Source organism: Mustela putorius, unplaced genomic scaffold, assembly GCF_011764305.1.
Source record: "Mustela putorius furo isolate JIRA1106 unplaced genomic scaffold, ASM1176430v1.1 tig00003988_pilon_pilon_pilon, whole genome shotgun sequence".
NCBI lineage: Eukaryota > Metazoa > Chordata > Mammalia > Carnivora > Mustelidae > Mustela > Mustela putorius.
The window spans coordinates 3,006,437-3,022,103 of record NW_025422127.1 but is presented as its reverse complement, the minus strand read 5'-3'; the positions used below and the strand labels follow the sequence as shown (position 1 = coordinate 3,022,103).

Below are 15,667 nucleotides of genomic sequence, written 5' to 3'. Positions count from 1 at the left end.
GTTCTCCCCTTGCAATGTATACAGATTAACTCATCTTCCATACAAATAAATCTCTCAGCACACTCCCTGCTGCCCCTCTCTAGCCTAGATTACCCTCCCCATGTCAGGACTTGCCCCCCTGCCTCCTGCTCCTCTCCATTCCAATTAGCTGGATGGAGATGGAGACACTTCCTCCTCCACCAGCTTGGCCCCCTGCCCTAGACAGGGCTCCTTGACTACAGACACTGTTTGCCACTGGGCCTTCTGAGGGCATCTATCTTTGTAAGATCTAGAGAGGGGCACAGTTTACCCGAGGCCTTATGCAGAAACCAAGGTTTTTGTGCCTTCACTGCCCTACCTCTCGACTCTTCTACTGTATCTCTGTCCACCCCCACTCCCCTTGACTAAGCTTAAGTTGAACCTGAGTGCCCTTTTAGCAGATCTGAACTTTGAGGGAGAATAAGCCCAATTTCCTCTCACATTCTTTCCCCCTGGAATCAGTGACGAGAATTCTGTACACCCACATTCCTCATCGGGCAAGTATGACTGATTTACTTGAGGAGGATAGCAGTTCCCATCATCCCTTCGTGACAAAAATCTCTTTAGGTTGGAAAAAGGGAAGGAGAAGGGACCATACTGATTGCTGGTCCCAACCCCCATACCAAGCAAGACCTCCAATGGTACTGAAAGGGAGGGAAACATCCTATCTCGCTTGGCCCAGTTTTAGGACACAGAGTAGAATTGGAGAAGGTGTGTTTGTATTTGTGTGTTCTTCAGTACATCTAAGCTTCCATGGAGGGCCATCATGAGGGACAGTCTGGGCCTGGCACAAGAAACCCCACCTGTGGCATACCTACCAGTCATATTTGCCAGGATAGATTACTAGTAGTCACTCTGATTTGCTCTCTCCTTTCTGACCTCCACCAGCTATTTTGTGAACAGCAAATCAGGAAAGTCTGGCACTTCTGTCTTCCCAGGTGGAGAATATGGAAGGTTGTCTCTCTACAGAAATAATATCCCACTGGAAAAAAAATGGGGCAGTTGCCTCTGTCCCCTCTTTCTGATCTCCTCAGAGGTTAGAAGTGATATACCTCAATACTTCCAGGTGACTCAAACCTGAGTCTAGTTTCAATGAGAACATTCCCAGCTAAGTCTTGGTGCCAGCACCATGGACAGCAGCCAAGACCCTTTTAGGGAAGGACAGGGAAGACCATTTCTAAGGCAAGGATGTGTGACCTTTAGTAGAGAAGCATTTCCCCCAAAACATCCCCAGGGAGCAGGCAGAACAGAACCTTCCTGAGAAAAGGACCAATAATAGGAAAGGCGTCTGGATCTGACTTAACAATGTATGAAGTAATTATTTTAATTGCTGATGAATAGTTCACTTAAAAGACACCATAATTCATATAATACACAGCCCCAAGGCCTCAGGAGAAAGGAAGCAGGCCTCAGGCTGACCCACATTTTAACCAGTCCTTCCCAAACCCTTTCTCTATAACAACAGCCCTCTACACTGCTGCCTCCAGGCACAACACCTTCCAGTGAATACCACACGGTCAGACCTGTGACCCTGAACTGCCATAGAAGAAGCTTAAGCCAAGGTTGGAGATCCATTCTGTCTCACTCCAAATAAGTCCAGATTCATTTCACACCACTTCCCTGGGTGGAACACATTATCTTGGAAGGACTGATAGAACCCACAAGATCCCCAGAGCAAGAAGGATAGCTCCATCCTTCCCCAGCTCCCAGTGTTTAGGGTGTTGTGGGAGCTCTTACTTTTTTTGCAAATAACCGCCATCCTTCATATTTGCAGTTTCTATTTCCCCCCATATTTCCATTTGTATTATGACAGTCAACACAAATTTCCAAGGCTCTGTGAAACTCCAGGAGAAAAACACATTCTGGAATTTGTTAACCAGCTACTATTTGAAACAAATGGACCACCAACTAGTCTAGAAATCTTTTTACGCCATCATTAATTTTCTTTGCAATGGCTTTCAACCTGTCCCTCATTTATCCTCATTCCAACCCTATGAGGTAGACAGGAAAGCCACGGTGGAGAGATTTTTTTTTCCTAAATCATACAACTTGCAGGTGGCAGTTCCACCCCTTAGACACCTCTGAGCACTGCCACCTAGCAGCCACTGTGAATTATTCGCCCGCAAGTGGGAGTTACACCTCCAACTCAGAACCCACTGCTGCATTTAGGATTTGCAACCTCTGCAGAGAAACCTCCCCACACCTCCCAACCCTCCAGAAAAGCCCCAGATGAGAAAGGAGTCTCCACGTGCATATAAATGATTCTTTATGCCCTCCCCCCATGCAATGGGGGGATGGAGCAGGGCGAGGTCCCCCCCCCGCCCTCATGCAGGGAACGGGAGGTCAATGTATACTAGTCTTATTGCCAGCTGCCCTGTGGCCATAGGGTGGGGAATAAGGGGTCTAAAACCCCTTTCTTCTGGCATTGGTCCCCCTTCACCAAGTCACCATGGTGGAGCTGGGGACTGGAGGCCCTAGGAGCTGAGGTAAGGACGGTTCTCTAGGGAAGAAAAGATGCTCTCCCCACCTGCCAACTGGCTGCCCCAAGATGAGTGTGAGGAGCTATCGGTGGGGGCTGGAATGTCATCCAGGTGTCTCTACCCAGTGGGTAGCACAGGCCAGACAATGTCTCCAGCTTGAGGTTGCCCCCAGAGATCCTCAGTGGTGGGGGCACTGTGCCCTAAACACCTTGTCCAGGAGGTACCTCCAGCAGCCATGACAGCTCATCTCTGGCCAATGCATCGACTCAAGATCCCTGCTCCTGGAGTTCAGTTTCAGACTGTGGTGACTCTCATGACAACCTCTCGGCCAGAATGGGAACTGGAACGGGCATCTGGTGGCCGTAGCTGTCCAAGGAGGTGCAGGATTGTGTAACCACAGCGCTGAGGCAAGAGCGTCCGCATGCGCTGGGCAGCCGGGGGGCGGCTGGTGGCCCCAGAGGGGGGGCCCGTCCGTGAGGTCCTGGGGCCCGGCTTCCCTGCCGTCCCTCCCCCTGCATCTCCTCCAATGTCCTTGGTCTTGTCGTAATTCAGGACCTTCCACTGCTGGTTCACTGCCTGCCAGCGCTTAAAGATGCGGTAGACAGAGGAGCCTTCGTGGACGATGAGGCCTGAGCAAAAGGGATAAGAAATCCAGGGTCACCTGCTGCCCAGACCTAGGCTAGAGATACTAAAGCAAGTATTTCTCCAGAGTAAGGAGATGGGGTCTGTAAAAGGCCTGAAGAAGCAGGGAAGGGAGGGGCACCAAGATAGCCCTCAAGGCTCCCAATGGTAGAAAATGTGGCTGTGGAGCTGAAAGAATGGGCAGGGAAAGTCAAGTATGTGAGTTGAAGGAAAACACTGAGCAGATAAGGGGGAGAGAGGTGCCCTCACCTATGCAGACGACATCCATGAAGCCATACATGCCGTAGCAGATCTGAAAGAGCAGATCCTGCCGTTGCCACTTGGCTGAAGGGCTGAGTGAGGACCAGATGAGCCAGGAGATGCTGGCAACGAGGAAGAGAGAGCCCAGAACTATGGCTGCAATCTGGACCTTCTCGATGACCGTCAGGGAGATGGCCTGCCACTGTGTGGGAGAAAGGGCTCCAAAAAGTCACAGAAAGAGAAGGAGGGCCAGGTGATGAGTGGCCCTAAAGAGGAAGATGCTGCAGAGCCCTCCTGACACCCCTTCAGGCAGGATTAGCAATCTGTCTCCTCTGCCCTGATCAGACCTAGTACGGAGCACTTTTCCCTTTGTTTGAGACCATTTCCCATCTTATTTTAGAAAGGCAGGTTCAGGCAAGTGCTCTGAACCCAGACCATCTAGGTCTGAATTCCAAATCCTAACTCCATCACTTACTCGCTGCGTAACTTTGGGCAAGCTTTTAAATCTCTTTGAGCATCGTTGTCCTCATCTTTAAAATGGCATAATTTTATAACTAACAGGATTATTATGAAGATAATACTATACACCAAGAAAACCATAGAAAACACTACAGGTTTGCTATCATCATCACCATATTCCGCTGCTGCTGCTTTTTTAATTTTTTTTTCTGTCTTAGTGCCTAAAACAGTGTCTGGAATACAGGTGGCACTCAATAAATGTGAATAAATGAAGGAAGGGAGGATTTACAGGCAGACAGGAGATTGTGGTAAGGGTGGGTAGGAGTAACTGAGGAAAGATGAAACGGATAAATAGGCTCCCTGGAGAGTCCCTGATTCTGACTACTCAAAGGCCTTTGCCCCCGTATGGAAGTTCTCTCCTCGCACCTCACCTGCAGTGGGTTCTTGGTGCTGATCGCCAGGACCTGGTACTTGAAGTAGCAGAGCTCACAGCTCCAGGAGCCCCTCTCACTGATCCAGCGGATGAGGCAGGGCTGGTGTGTGCAGCGCACTGAGCCGTCGCAGCGGCAGGGGCTCAGGAGCTCCCCCTGGAGGAAGAGTGAGGAGGGTCCTCGTCAGCTGTCACTACCCCACTCCTGTCCACTCTGAGAGAGGGAAACCTCTCCAGGTCAGTCATTCTCCAACGTTTAAAAAAACCTCAAACCTTTCACCCAAAACAGGGCAAGAGGCTAAGACCACAGCAAAAAAGAAACAACTTAGAGCTCAAGGTAAACTTCCCTGACCAAACAGACGAAGGATAAAAAGAAATGGGGTGGGAGAGTGACTGGGTCTCTTCCTCTCCTCAAATTTAGGGAGGGTGCTCTTAAAGGCTTCCCAAATGGAAAGCTACTCCTTAGGATCTGAAGGGACAGGAGGGTCAGAGCTTCTGAGCCATGCCTTTCTCCTCCTTCCCATCGCTGTAAAGTATTTCACACATGTGGTGCAGACTGGGATGGGTTATTGTCGTCAGTTTCCAAGTATCAAAAGGGGGGGTGGTTCCGGGTGTGGGATTCCTTGATTCCTTTAATCAAGGAATATTTTTCATTAGGTAGGTACACTCCCAGCACTATCCCGGGACAACTTTGTCCATAACATTTAAACAAAGAGTACTCTTTGGAATGAGATGGAAAGTTACGGAATGGGAAGTGAAGAAAAGTGCCCCATGGAGAGAAATACTGAGTAAGGCAAGGGCGTCAGCAGGGCCCCTCCCTTCAAAGGGGGAACAGAAGCACTCTGCCCACTTCAGAGTGAATAGGCCCCTCAGCCTACAGGGACCCCGGGGTGAGAGAAGTTGGGCAAAAAGGCTCTCCCCGTTGATGGGTGAGAGGGATTTTGAGCCCTCCAGGAGAAAGCCCCACCCTTTCCCTGGGAACCCGACCCCCTCCACCCCAAATGTGCGCTCCTCGACTCTCCAGCCAACACCCCCCAACCACAGACGCACCCGGTACCCACTCTGGGTCCTGGGTCCCGCCCAGCCTCCTCAGGCCCCGCCCCCTGTTCCTGGTCGGCCCGGGCGCCCCAGGTGCGCGCCCCCACCCCTCCCCGCCCGGCCCGGTACCCAGGCCTGACCTGCTCCGGGCCCTGGAAGCAGATTCGGCACTGGGGGGTTCGGAGCCCGCTGTCCAGGCTGCTGCTGAGGGACAGGGCGTCCAGCGCTCCCGGGGGTGGCGGCGGCGGCGCGGGCGGCGGCGGGGGTCCGACCCGCGGCTCCTTGTCGCCGGCCAGGCCCCGGGCCCGCGGCTCCGACCCGTAGTACTCCTCTTCGTCGCCGTCGCCGTCCCGGGTCGAGCAGCCGGCGAAGGGCGCCCAGCCGCAGCCGCCTCCCCCGCCCCCCCGGGGCTGCGGCTCGGCCCGGGGCCGCCCCCCGCCCGTCAGCACCAGCAGCTTCAGCTCGTTCAGGAACATGCGGAGCCGAGACTTGAGCATCGTCCGGGCGCCGGGGGGCGGGAGGCGGCGTGCAAGGGGGGCTCTCGGGCGGCGGGGGAAGGGAGAGGACAGGGCCGGGAAGGGGGCGCGCGCTGGAGAGCCGAGCCCGGCTGGGGTCTTCGGGGCCTGAGAGCGCCGTTCACGGCTGCCACAGCCAGGGTTCCGGGGCTTGCGGGGCCGAGAGGGCTGGTGGCCCGGGGGCGGCGGGGCAGGCAGCCATGGTCGGGGCAGGGGGCGGGGAGGGGGGCTCAAGGTGCCGCGCCCCACGGGTCCGGGTCTGGAGCGGGCCGGGCCCCCGGGGTTACGCGCCCCAGTCCTTCTGCGGCGGGGCCGCCCCCCATCGCGGTCCTGCTGGCTCCAGTCCCGCTCCGGTTCCCGGCTCCGACTCGGCTCGGCCCGTGCGCTCGGCGGTGGCAAATGGCGGCTCCTTCCGGCGGCGGCGGCGGCGGCGGAGACCCCCCCGGAGCGGCGGGCGGGCGGGCGGGGCGGGCGGGGCGGGAGCCGGGGAGCCGGTGAGGGATGGAGGGAGGGGCGGGGCGGGGAGCGGGAGAGGAGAAGTGGCCGCGGCTGCGCATCCCCGCCCTGCCCCGCACGAGCAGGTGTCCCCAGAGGCGGGGGCGAGTGTGCGAGCCAGGGAGAGGGTGGAGGGAGGGGAGTGGCCAAGGAGGGGGGGTGTGCACTCGGGTAAAGAATAGGTGTGTTAATGGGGGTCGGGGGAGGGGTGGGAGCGACTGAGGATGGAAGGTGAGTGGTCAAAGACAGGTGCATCAAGGAGGGAGAAGCTTGTGCAAGATGGGAGTGTGCAAAGAAAGAGCTATGCAAGTGTCTGAGGTGAGGAAGGTGAGCAAGAGATGGACTCAAGCAATAAACGCTTTTACACAGAAGACCGACGGCAGAAAATAGATGAGTGTGTAAGGGATGTAGTTGGATTGTATGAAAACAGAAGAGTGTAATTGTAATGTGTGAGGGAGGTGAATGAGCAAGCGAAACGAGTGCTTAAGGGATGAGAGTGTCTTTCCTGGTACTCTCCTGCCCCACCACCCTACACTGAAGTGAATACCACACACACATACCTACACACAAGCAGCTCTTTGGTTTTGCTTTTATGGAGGTCTTGACCCTGAGAATCAGTTTTTCCCCCTCATCACATTATTTCTGCCTTACACTGATATCCTTACTCTCCAAGGCTGAGGGAAAAGGGATTCCAGAGGAGCCCTTTGGGTCAAACGCACTGGAAAAAAATTAATTAGTAAAAGAGTAATTAACAGGAGAAGGGAGGGTATGGAACCAGGGACAGACTGCCAAACTAAGTCTCCTCAATAAAAGTGATTAAGGAGAGTGATGCTTTAATGAAGTATTCACATGTTTTGGGTGGATGGATGAATGAATCACAAAGGGGGCTAGAACTCAAGGCAACATAGAGGATGACTTTTATTCTAAAGAATATTCTAAAGGTGAAGCCTAAGTAGACCTTGCAGGGGTAGGAAACCTGCCACAAGGTTTATAAACCAACCAGTCCCAGTAAAAGAGCCAATAAAACATTCACCTCAGGTCAGAAGCCCCTTAGCCAGTTTAGACCTTGAGGTTTTTCTTTCCAGTGTCCCAGCTGCAGTTGCCTGCAAAGGCCCAGAGCTACAACTATCAGAATGCAGAGAAGGGGAATCTGTACGGACATGTATTCCATGTTGCCCTGGAGCGGGGTTTATAGTCATCTCAAGCCTGAGCTGTTATATCCTCCACTAAATGGTTAGGGAGAATAGAAGTTAAGGTGGAAGAAGTGGCCAGCGGAACCTGGGTAGCTCAGTCATTAAAATGTCTGCCTTTGGTTAAGGTCACGATCCCAGAGTCCTGGGATAGAGCCCTGTGCCAGGCTCCCTGCTCCCAGGGACTACGCTTCTCCCTCTGCCCCCCACCCACCCCCATTGATCTCTCTCTCTCAAATAAATAAAATATTTTTTTAAAAGGTGGAAAGTGGCAAATAGAGCTATAAAATGGTTTTAGATTTTAGACAATTTCTTGCAAATGAGATACTGATCCCTTTCTTCTTTATTCTCATTCCCATAAAGGATTAGGAGATCAGAAAGGAAGCTGGAACCAGTAACCAGTACGACAAAGAAAGTCAGAGAAACCTCTCTGTTGTCTATCTTAGGTGTCTGTGAACAGAAGCTATTTAGAAAAGTCTGTGTTCTGGGCAGGAGCAAGGGCTAAGAAAGCTTGCAATGGGGAAGAGAGAGAAGCAGAACGACCCCAGACAGGGTTTGTAGAAGAGCACAGATGGTTCTCATGCAGTGCTAGGGTCTGAGGTGGTGGTGGAAGTAACTTTCTTGCACATGCTCACTCCCGTATCTATCCATCTACGTATAATGTGTAAAATACACATATATACACATGTACAGATACACATATAATCATAGCATCTTAGTGTTGGAAAGATCCTGAAAGGCTAAATATTCCTGTCTCTTGCTCATTGATACCTTCTCTGCCAGAAAGCATTATTTTAACACTACCAGGAAGGGGTGGAAGTTAGAAGAGGGGAGGGCATTACCTTGACACTCTTCCTGTTGGATTACTGCATTAATCTACCCTCCATCAATCCTTTAATCCTAGTTTTGCCCTCAAATGGGTATTGTCTACTCTATTATACGACCACACACACTGTTGGCTACATCTTTACAGACAGCCTCATCACTACTTTAAAGGGCTAGTGACTGAGACACCAAAAAAAAAAAAAAAAAAAAAAAAAAAAAAACCACCCGCATGCACACAGGAAGCAAGCATTCAGTAAAAATTTGTTGAATGAGTGAATGAATGAAACAAAGACACAAATGAGAATGTTTTCCCACGCAGTGAAGCACAGAGGCGACAGCAGCACCTCTGGCTCCCCGTCCCATTCTTCGGATCCCTGACCAGCATATAGAGAATGAGAGACGTGTAGTGTGTAGTGAGACTGGAGCAGCGCTCAGGATCGGCCTGCAGCCCTGAGTTGGGAATCTGGGTGGCCCAGGTTGCCATGGCACCGCATTGGACTCCACCCTCTCTCTTCTCCTCCGCGGCCCGCCCCCCCAACCCCGCCGGGGTCTGGCAGTCAGTCACGTGTGCCACCGCGTAACCACACCTCTGCTCCTCAGAGCTAAGTCAAGGGGTCACGTGTGGTAGCAACAGATCACGTGGTTGCCATCTCCCCACTCCGCCCCCCTCCCCTCCCCGCCCCCTTCCCGGTCATAGCCTCTCCTGGGTACTCCTCTGCGCATGAGTGGCTTGTCACGTGCCCCGAACGTCCGGCTTTCGCCCCGCCCCGCCAGTTTCCGCGCGCCTCTCTGGCAGCTGGTCACATGGTGAGGGTGGGGGTAAGGGGGCCGCTCTAGCTTGCGGCCTGTGTCTATGGTCGGGCCCGTAGCGTCCTGCTGACCCGTCCAGAGCTCGAGTGTATGGCGCTGCAGGATCTGGCTCCGCGGCCCCGATAACGGGCCGCCCCCGCAACTCCCGGCACGGAGTGAGGTAAGTATATCCCCTTCCCAGGAATGGAGACGGTTTTCGCTCTCCACGGCTGCCTACGCGGACAAGTTATGGAAGGGTCGCTCGACGGCGGGAAGTGGGGCAGAGTGTAATTTGTTCCTTTGTGGTCATTTGGAGGTGTAGTTTTGGGGCCTGGATGTCGGGTCTTCGATGCGGGGGGGTGTGTCGTGTGAGATGGAACCCTGTGCGGGGCGCGATGGTCCGTCCCAAAGGAAAAGGAATTTTTTATTTTAGGGTTTTACGTGGCTGGAGGGGTTGGGGTTAGAGTCCTTGTGTTGCCTGAGGGGCTAGCCTCAAGGAAGATTGGAGAAGGGACGAGATGGTGGTGGGGTGTCTTTGTGATGTCTTTTGTGGGAATCACTTTATTGCTGTAGGTTCATACCATCTGAACTCTGGAAGGGATTTTCGGTGGCAGGGGTCTTTGTGATTGTAGGGTCTTCTCTGTTCTGAGAATGGCTACTCCTCGATATGAGCCAGTGGCTGAGATTGGTGTTGGTGCCTATGGAACGGTATACAAGGCCCGTGATCCCCACAGTGGACACTTCGTGGCCCTCAAGAGCGTGAGAGTCCCTAATGGAGGAGGTGCTGGAGGGGGCCTTCCCATCAGCACAGTTCGTGAGGTGGCCTTACTGAGGCGGCTGGAGGCTTTTGAGCATCCCAACGTTGTTCGGTGAGATGGTGGAGGGTTATTAGTGGGTAGTAAAGGGGAAAAGACAACTTTTGGTGGGGAGTGGTGGTCAGGAGAGAAATGGGGATCCTGAGAAAATAGGGGGTCCAAAAGGATTGATCAAGTAAATGAGTGACCATTTGTTCTGGGCAGGCTGATGGATGTCTGTGCCACCGCCCGAACTGATCGGGAGACCAAAGTGACCCTGGTGTTTGAGCACGTGGACCAAGACCTGAGGACATATCTGGACAAGGCACCCCCCCCGGGCTTGCCAGTGGAGACCATCAAGGTGAGTAGGGTGGGTAGACATAGAAGGTACATTGAGACCTTTGTAGTAGAACCTGTTCTGATTTCAGGTATGGTGCCTAGATTCCAGTTCCTCTGTTCCTTCCCCTTCCAAACCAGGATCTCATGCGCCAGTTTCTAAGAGGCCTAGATTTCCTTCATGCCAACTGCATTGTTCACCGAGACCTGAAGCCAGAGAACATTCTGGTGACCAGTGGTGGGACAGTGAAGCTGGCTGACTTTGGCCTGGCCAGAATCTACAGCTACCAGATGGCACTTACACCTGTGGTCAGTAGAAAGATGGGGGTAGGAGAGTGGTTGACCATAGCAGTTGAGAAGTCATGGGCTTTGTGATTTTAGTCAAGCTGTTGTGGTTCATCATAACCCATAGGGTCCTCATGTACTTTTCCGATTCCTGTAAGGTTGTTACACTCTGGTACCGTGCTCCAGAAGTTCTTCTGCAGTCTACATATGCAACACCTGTGGACATGTGGAGCGTTGGCTGTATCTTCGCAGAGATGTTTCGTCGCAAGTATGAGACCCAAGTATCCTGAATTCTCTTGAGTTTCCTAAATCTCGTAATCATAAACCACATCCATTCCCTGCCTATTCTTTCATTTAAGTATCACTGACCATTTTCTTCCTAACCAGAAACTGAAATGTCCTGGATTAGGAACTTCACATCCCTCTCCTGTCAGTACCCTCGGTTTTGAGCCACTAGCAAAAATGACTCCACTACCATATCTTTGAGAATGACTGCTACCTGTGTTTTTCTTACTTTAGGCCTCTCTTCTGTGGAAACTCTGAAGCTGACCAGTTAGGCAAAATCTTTGAGTAAGTGACCAGCATGGGGAAAACTTTCTATTCTCAGTCTTTTTTCTGCTGAGCCCTGGGTGGCAATTGGTCTGCCTCTGGAGTTGTGGGCTATAGAAGGACCCTCTTGACCAGAGCTCTCCTGTTACCTATAGCCTGATCGGGCTGCCTCCAGAGGATGACTGGCCCCGAGATGTATCTCTACCCCGAGGAGCCTTTTCCCCCAGAGGGCCCCGTCCGGTGCAGTCAGTGGTACCTGAGATGGAGGAGTCTGGAGCACAGCTAATGCTGGTACTGGGCCTGGGCATGGGCACAGGGTGAGGTTGGGGTGGGAATGAAGCAGTATAAAAAGGACCCAGATCGTCACGGTAACTAAGACTTGGTTGGTTCATGGGCGAGTTTTTACTGTTGCTGTGAATAGGCCACCAACAAAGAAGGATGTAGAAAACAGCCTATCCTGGGTATTGTTGGGAGTGAGCAAGTCTATCTGTCTTTTTTTTGTCTTCATGATCTTTGATCTTTGCCTCCCCTTCTCAGGAGATGCTGACTTTTAACCCACACAAGCGAATCTCTGCCTTCCGAGCCCTGCAGCACTCTTACCTACAAAAGCCAGAAGGTAACCCAGAGTGAGCAGTGGAGTGGCTGCGACAGGACTGAGAGAAGAGAAGCTGTCATTTCCCTTTCTTTGAACACTTGAGTGGAGAGCTCCCCAGTTGAGTAAGGCCATCTTGGCCGTCATCTCTGAGGCTATGGAAACAACTCCTCCCACTTTTTACTGAGAATATTTGGCTGCCTTAATGACATTCCCCTCCTTCCCTGCCTTTTGTGGCTTATCCTTCTCCTCTTCCCTTATTTTCATACACCAAGGGGTATGTCCCTTGTTCTCCCCTTTCCTATCTTGATATTGGGATCTTTTTTATACAGGAAAAACAAAACAAAACAAAGAAATACGGTCTTTTTTTTTTTTTTTTTAAATATTTCTTTCTCTGATGGGTTTTGCCATTTGGGGATTTAGAAAAACCATTTGGAAGATGGAATTTCATAGAATCTTATAAGAGTCTCCCTAGGTCACAGGACCTATATAGGCAAGCAGAGAGCCCCTCAATTGGCAAGAGAAGAAAAGGCACTTAAGTTGTTTCTTTGAATATGGAGTTTAAATGGCTTTTATTTTTATATTCATTGAACTTCCCCAAACCGGGTCCTGCATATTGTAAGAAAGAGTTCTTGGTGGATTTTTCCCCTGGTTCCATCCCTGATTTACCCTGGAAGCCAGGCCAAGATATGTTGAGGTGGTCTGGCATGTGGAAGGGAAAAGAGGGGAAACAGAGCCAGGAATGACTCCAGACCTCATCCCATTTCATGCATTCCAGGAGCTTCCCATATTCTCTTAGGGAGAGAGGGAGGAAGTTGTTCTTTATTCTTTATGATCTTGTTCCTGCTAAACATGTCAAGGCATACAGCCTGGCTGTTCGGTCATCTTTGGAGGATGTGGCAAAGGGTCTTCCTTTTTCTCAAACAAAAAGGGCTACAGACCCTAGGTTTTCCCTAAGGGAGGAAGAAAAGCTTAGGGAGAATAGAGAGCAGGAGAGATGTCAAAAGGATCTAGAGTCTTATAGAAAGGCACTGGGGTTAGCTCGAGGATCCTTCTGATTCCGAAATCTCATTGCTAGCCAAACGCCAAGAACCTGTAAAAAGCAAAGGGAAAGAGATTATCAGCAATTCCGAATCTCTGGAGCAAAGCCAGACAGAGAAAGGGTATATATGAGAGAACTGAAGAATGTTACCTCTGTAAAGCTAAAGAAGAGTCCAACACCTCCCAGTATTTTCAGGGCTTCATCTGAATGCTTAAGAAACTTTTCTCCACACATCTGGCATGTGGAGCTCCGGCTCTTACAGATCTGAGGATAAAACACGTATGTGTGTTTAGAGGATGCTGAGTTGCTAGGCTGCCCTGTCCCAACACCCGTGGTGAAAGGTCCCAGAAATTATTTGCTAGTTTGTGATCAGTATCCTACAGACTGAAATCCCACTTGACAAATTCTCTAATATTTGTATCCATACCTCCTTCCCCCTACCAACACGTGGCCTCAGGGCAAGAGAGCTGCTAAAGAGAGACAATCACATTCAAACTCTTAAGTCTCCCCATTTGGGCATTGTCCTTAACTAGCTTTCCTGCACCACCCCCCCATCTCTGCACCAACTCACTGCAGTGCAGAAAGCGTAATCCTGTTGATACAGGGTTGTAAGGTTGAACAAGCCACAACAATCAAAACTTCTTTCCAGTTCATCCCGGGTCTTGTTGCTCATGACCCACCAAGAAGCATTGATAACATCTGTCTGGAGAATATAGGCAGAGGGAAATCACTGGATGCTGCTGACCAAGAATGCTCGTACATCTTGCTCTTAGTTCTGTATCCCAGCAAAGTCAGTCAGCATCCCTCAGAAACAAAGGTGTATTATACAGAAAATGATAAGAATCTACCTTGGGTTCTTCTGGAAAATACTCATGGGAAATTGCCCAGGCTTCCCAGAGGAAGAAAACAACTGAAGAGTCTGGAAGCAGCAGGCCTACTAAGAGGTCCAGACTGGATGGGGGGCAGGGGGGGGGCAATTAAAAGGATAAAGGGGAAAACAAGTACTTGAGAGGGCATGCACTTACCTGTTTGCTTCGGTTAATAGCCAGACATGAGCAAGAGATTCCAAACTGGAAGATGAAGACCAAACCAAGGATGATCATGTACTGGGAGGAAGTTATGGGAAAAAAAAAAGTCCTAGATTCCTTTATGTTGCACCTATAATAACCATCTGATGTCATCTGTTCATAGAACTTACAAAGCCATGTTAGTTGAAAACAAAACCATCAGCTCTGTTTCATGAAGTATGGTAAAGGGCAGGGCCAGGAGACATGTCCCCAAGATCCTCCAAGTCTACCTCTCAAACATTCCCAGCCAGTTCAGCCCTCCCAAGAGCCCCACTTAAGGTCAGGATACAAAGAATAGCAGTACTTGGTGGTGGTTGACAGCGCCCACCAGTCCAGCCACAGCGATGAGAAGAAGGAAGACTCCCACAGCAATGACTCCTCCGATGATGTGGATGCTGGATACCAGACCCAGACCCTTACCCCAAGCAGCCACTCCAATGAGCAACAAGCCTACCAGCTACAAGAAACAGAGTAGGTTACTTCTCCAAAGAACTCGAGCACAGCCAAAAGCCATACAGGGAGTCTTGGACAAAAAAGAACTGAGTGTGCGGAGAGGTGTATGCGCCCACCAGAGGTCGAAATGGCTGGGATGGGAGTGGGGGCAACAGGGATAGTAGAGTGTGTGAGCATAAAAAAGGAACCTTTAGCTTCATGCATCACTTCTATACTGGAGAAATAAATTCAGAGGAGGGCAGAATGGGGCTTTATTCCCTCAGCCCTCAGTTCATTCCCCCCGCCCCCCAGACAAACCCTGTGGTCGCCGGAAGTCTCCCCTCTTCCCACGGAAGTCCCCTGGAATTCCCTCTTCGCCGGAAGTTCTCGGGATCTTCCCGGAACCCCCAGTACACCCCTCTTCCCACCGGAAGTCCCCTAGAGATTCTCCCCACTCCTCTTTCCGCCCCGAACCTTCCCCCACCTCCAAAACCTCACCATGTAGACCACGTTGAGAGCGCACAGCGCATTCTTGGAGCAGGCAAAGCCACCACAAACCATCTCCCCAGCTTTGGGGACCCAAGTGGTCCCAAGGACTTGGGGGGAGGGTCTTGGGGACTGCCTTCTTGGACCTCGACAGCTTCTGTCTCTTTAAATCGTGTCCAGCCAAACCCAATCCTCTGCGCCTGCACCGTCCCACCCCTGCCTCTGGATTGGCGAAACTCTGGGCTAATCCAGGACGTCGGTGGCCTGAATGCCAATCAGTCTGCATTGCGTCACTGACCCGCCTGCTGGCCCCTCCTTAAGATTCTTTATTGGCTGAAACTTAAAACTGGGGGTAGGGCTTCCATAGACTCTCCTAGGGACCTGAGCCTAAACTTCAAAACCCCGGATTGAAAGCTGAGCTTTCGGTTGTCGCCCCTGGGAGGGGGCTGATCCGAGGGAAGAGGCTCAGGAGATCCCTAGTGGAAAAGGGAGAAGGTGCCGCTTCCAGGGCAGGGTGAAAGGGCTCCTCCCCTCGAGGGAGCGCCCTTCCCCGCCCCTTTCCCCTTGTCCTGCAGTGATCTCATGATGACGCCATTGTTTGTTGTTATTGCATCACACTCAGGAACACCCAAGGAGCAAAACATCGAGCTTCTTAGCCCGGCCACGGAGGCCCCGGGTTGGGCACAATAACATCCAACAAATCGTCACTCATTTGCAGGTGTGTCCACTAGTACACACATCGTTTTTCTTAGCCCCTCCTAACTGGGTGTTGAATATGCTAGAAGTTCAGTGTGAAAAACAGCTGCCTTGAGCCAGGGCATTCCTGTATGTGACAAAGCCACAAGCGCAGACCTGAGTGTGCTCGGTATCTTCAGAGTTCGTGCCTGATCCGGGGCTTGCAAAAAAAAAAAAAAAAAAAAAAGTAAAAGGGAGGGTTCTGGAATATGGAATATGAATAGGGGA

The 15,667-nt window shown here is 51.5% G+C and overlaps 3 protein-coding genes across 4 annotated transcripts; 1 reads left to right on the top strand and 2 right to left on the bottom strand.

The window, feature by feature from the left end:
* Nucleotides 1-1,311: 1,311 nt before the first annotated feature.
* On the bottom strand, nucleotides 1,312-8,816 carry MARCHF9 (membrane associated ring-CH-type finger 9). Its single transcript, XM_004773292.2, has 5 exons — nucleotides 8,677-8,816; nucleotides 5,448-6,483; nucleotides 4,271-4,426; nucleotides 3,390-3,582; nucleotides 1,312-3,127 (listed from the first exon to the last, which is right to left on the bottom strand). The coding sequence occupies exons 1-5, from the start codon at nucleotides 8,814-8,816 to the stop codon at nucleotides 2,793-2,795; spliced, it is 1,860 nt and encodes a 619-aa protein (XP_004773349.2). The 3' UTR covers nucleotides 1,312-2,792.
* Nucleotides 8,817-9,088: 272 nt separating this feature from the next.
* On the top strand, nucleotides 9,089-12,033 carry CDK4 (cyclin dependent kinase 4). Of its 2 annotated transcripts, none has more exons than XM_013046172.2 (8): nucleotides 9,089-9,302; nucleotides 9,856-9,990; nucleotides 10,141-10,276; nucleotides 10,393-10,560; nucleotides 10,695-10,804; nucleotides 11,056-11,106; nucleotides 11,241-11,376; nucleotides 11,623-12,033. In XM_013046172.2, the coding sequence occupies exons 3-8, from the start codon at nucleotides 10,145-10,147 to the stop codon at nucleotides 11,713-11,715; spliced, it is 690 nt and encodes a 229-aa protein (XP_012901626.1). In that variant the 5' UTR covers nucleotides 9,089-9,302; nucleotides 9,856-9,990; nucleotides 10,141-10,144; the 3' UTR covers nucleotides 11,716-12,033. The 2 variants fall into 2 exon arrangements, with proteins under 2 accessions (XP_012901626.1, XP_004773325.1); XM_004773268.3 differs by having other exon boundaries at nucleotides 9,754-9,990.
* Nucleotides 12,034-12,232: 199 nt separating this feature from the next.
* On the bottom strand, nucleotides 12,233-14,957 carry TSPAN31 (tetraspanin 31). Its single transcript, XM_013046173.2, has 6 exons — nucleotides 14,717-14,957; nucleotides 14,076-14,243; nucleotides 13,745-13,825; nucleotides 13,291-13,422; nucleotides 12,870-12,983; nucleotides 12,233-12,770 (listed from the first exon to the last, which is right to left on the bottom strand). Exons 1-6 carry the CDS (start codon nucleotides 14,777-14,779, stop codon nucleotides 12,696-12,698), a joined length of 633 nt encoding a protein of 210 aa, XP_012901627.1. The 5' UTR covers nucleotides 14,780-14,957; the 3' UTR covers nucleotides 12,233-12,695.
* Nucleotides 14,958-15,667: the final 710 nt, after the last annotated feature.

Excerpts from the sequence above, each read along its gene's own strand:
- CDK4 (XM_004773268.3), top strand. The coding sequence starts at position 9,773 with ATGGCTACTCCTCGATATGAGCCAGTGGCTGAGATTGGTGTTGGTGCC. Across the intron at positions 10,805-11,055 it reads GCAGAGATGTTTCGTCGCAA|GCCTCTCTTCTGTGGAAACT; the intron begins GTATGAGACCCA and ends TTCTTACTTTAG. Across the intron at positions 11,107-11,240 it reads CAGTTAGGCAAAATCTTTGA|CCTGATCGGGCTGCCTCCAG; the intron begins GTAAGTGACCAG and ends TGTTACCTATAG.
- TSPAN31 (XM_013046173.2), bottom strand. The coding sequence starts at position 14,779 with ATGGTTTGTGGTGGCTTTGCCTGCTCCAAGAATGCGCTGTGCGCTCTC. Across the intron at positions 12,984-13,290 it reads ATTACGCTTTCTGCACTGCA|ATCTGTAAGAGCCGGAGCTC; the intron begins GTGAGTTGGTGC and ends TTTTATCCTCAG. Across the intron at positions 12,771-12,869 it reads TCTTCTTTAGCTTTACAGAG|GTTCTTGGCGTTTGGCTAGC; the intron begins GTAACATTCTTC and ends TGCTTTTTACAG.
- MARCHF9 (XM_004773292.2), bottom strand. The coding sequence starts at position 8,816 with ATGGCAACCTGGGCCACCCAGATTCCCAACTCAGGGCTGCAGGCCGAT. Across the intron at positions 6,484-8,676 it reads AATGGGACGGGGAGCCAGAG|TGCACACCCCCCCTCCTTGG; the intron begins GTGCTGCTGTCG and ends TCTTTACCCGAG. Across the intron at positions 4,427-5,447 it reads GCTTCCAGGGCCCGGAGCAG|GGGGAGCTCCTGAGCCCCTG; the intron begins GTCAGGCCTGGG and ends CTCTTCCTCCAG.